Raw genomic sequence first — 358 nt, 5'->3', positions numbered from 1 at the left:
TTTCCTCCTCCGATCGTAAATGTCGAATAACTGATGCCATCCATGGTGCCATTGGTTGTCCACTTTGCAAAGACTTTGCGGTTTTTGCGTATGGTAGGATATTATAGTTAAAAAATCTATCAAAAGAATTTCCTCGTAGGCGTGAAGCTGCCCAACGGATCTTATTCCGCACTTCATTCCTAGCCTCTTCAAGTGCTCCTTTAAAATCATAGTGGTAGACTATTGGAGCCATATTCTCAACACCCTCTGGTTTTTCACGGTGTCTGATGGCTTTCAAATACTCCAAAATATTTCCTTTAAATTTCTTGGGGCTAATAGCGGGACTTTGACTGTATTGTGGATACACTCCCAACGACTG

General features: G+C 41.6%; 1 protein-coding gene across 1 annotated transcript; it reads right to left on the bottom strand.

Annotated features, from left to right (window-relative positions):
• Window position 1: 1 nt before the first annotated feature.
• Window positions 2-352, bottom strand: TM35_000062860 (uncharacterized protein; the record flags this gene model as incomplete). Its single annotated transcript, XM_029023323.1, has 1 exon — window positions 2-352. A coding segment is annotated over one exon (351 nt), but the record flags the coding sequence as incomplete, so codon positions are not given.
• Between the last annotated feature and the right edge of the window lie 6 nt (window positions 353-358).

Source organism: Trypanosoma theileri, assembly GCF_002087225.1.
Source record: "Trypanosoma theileri isolate Edinburgh chromosome Unknown TM35_Tth_6_V1, whole genome shotgun sequence".
NCBI classification, from domain to species: Eukaryota; Euglenozoa; class Kinetoplastea; order Trypanosomatida; family Trypanosomatidae; genus Trypanosoma; species Trypanosoma theileri.
This window is presented reverse-complemented; position numbering and strand designations above follow the sequence as displayed.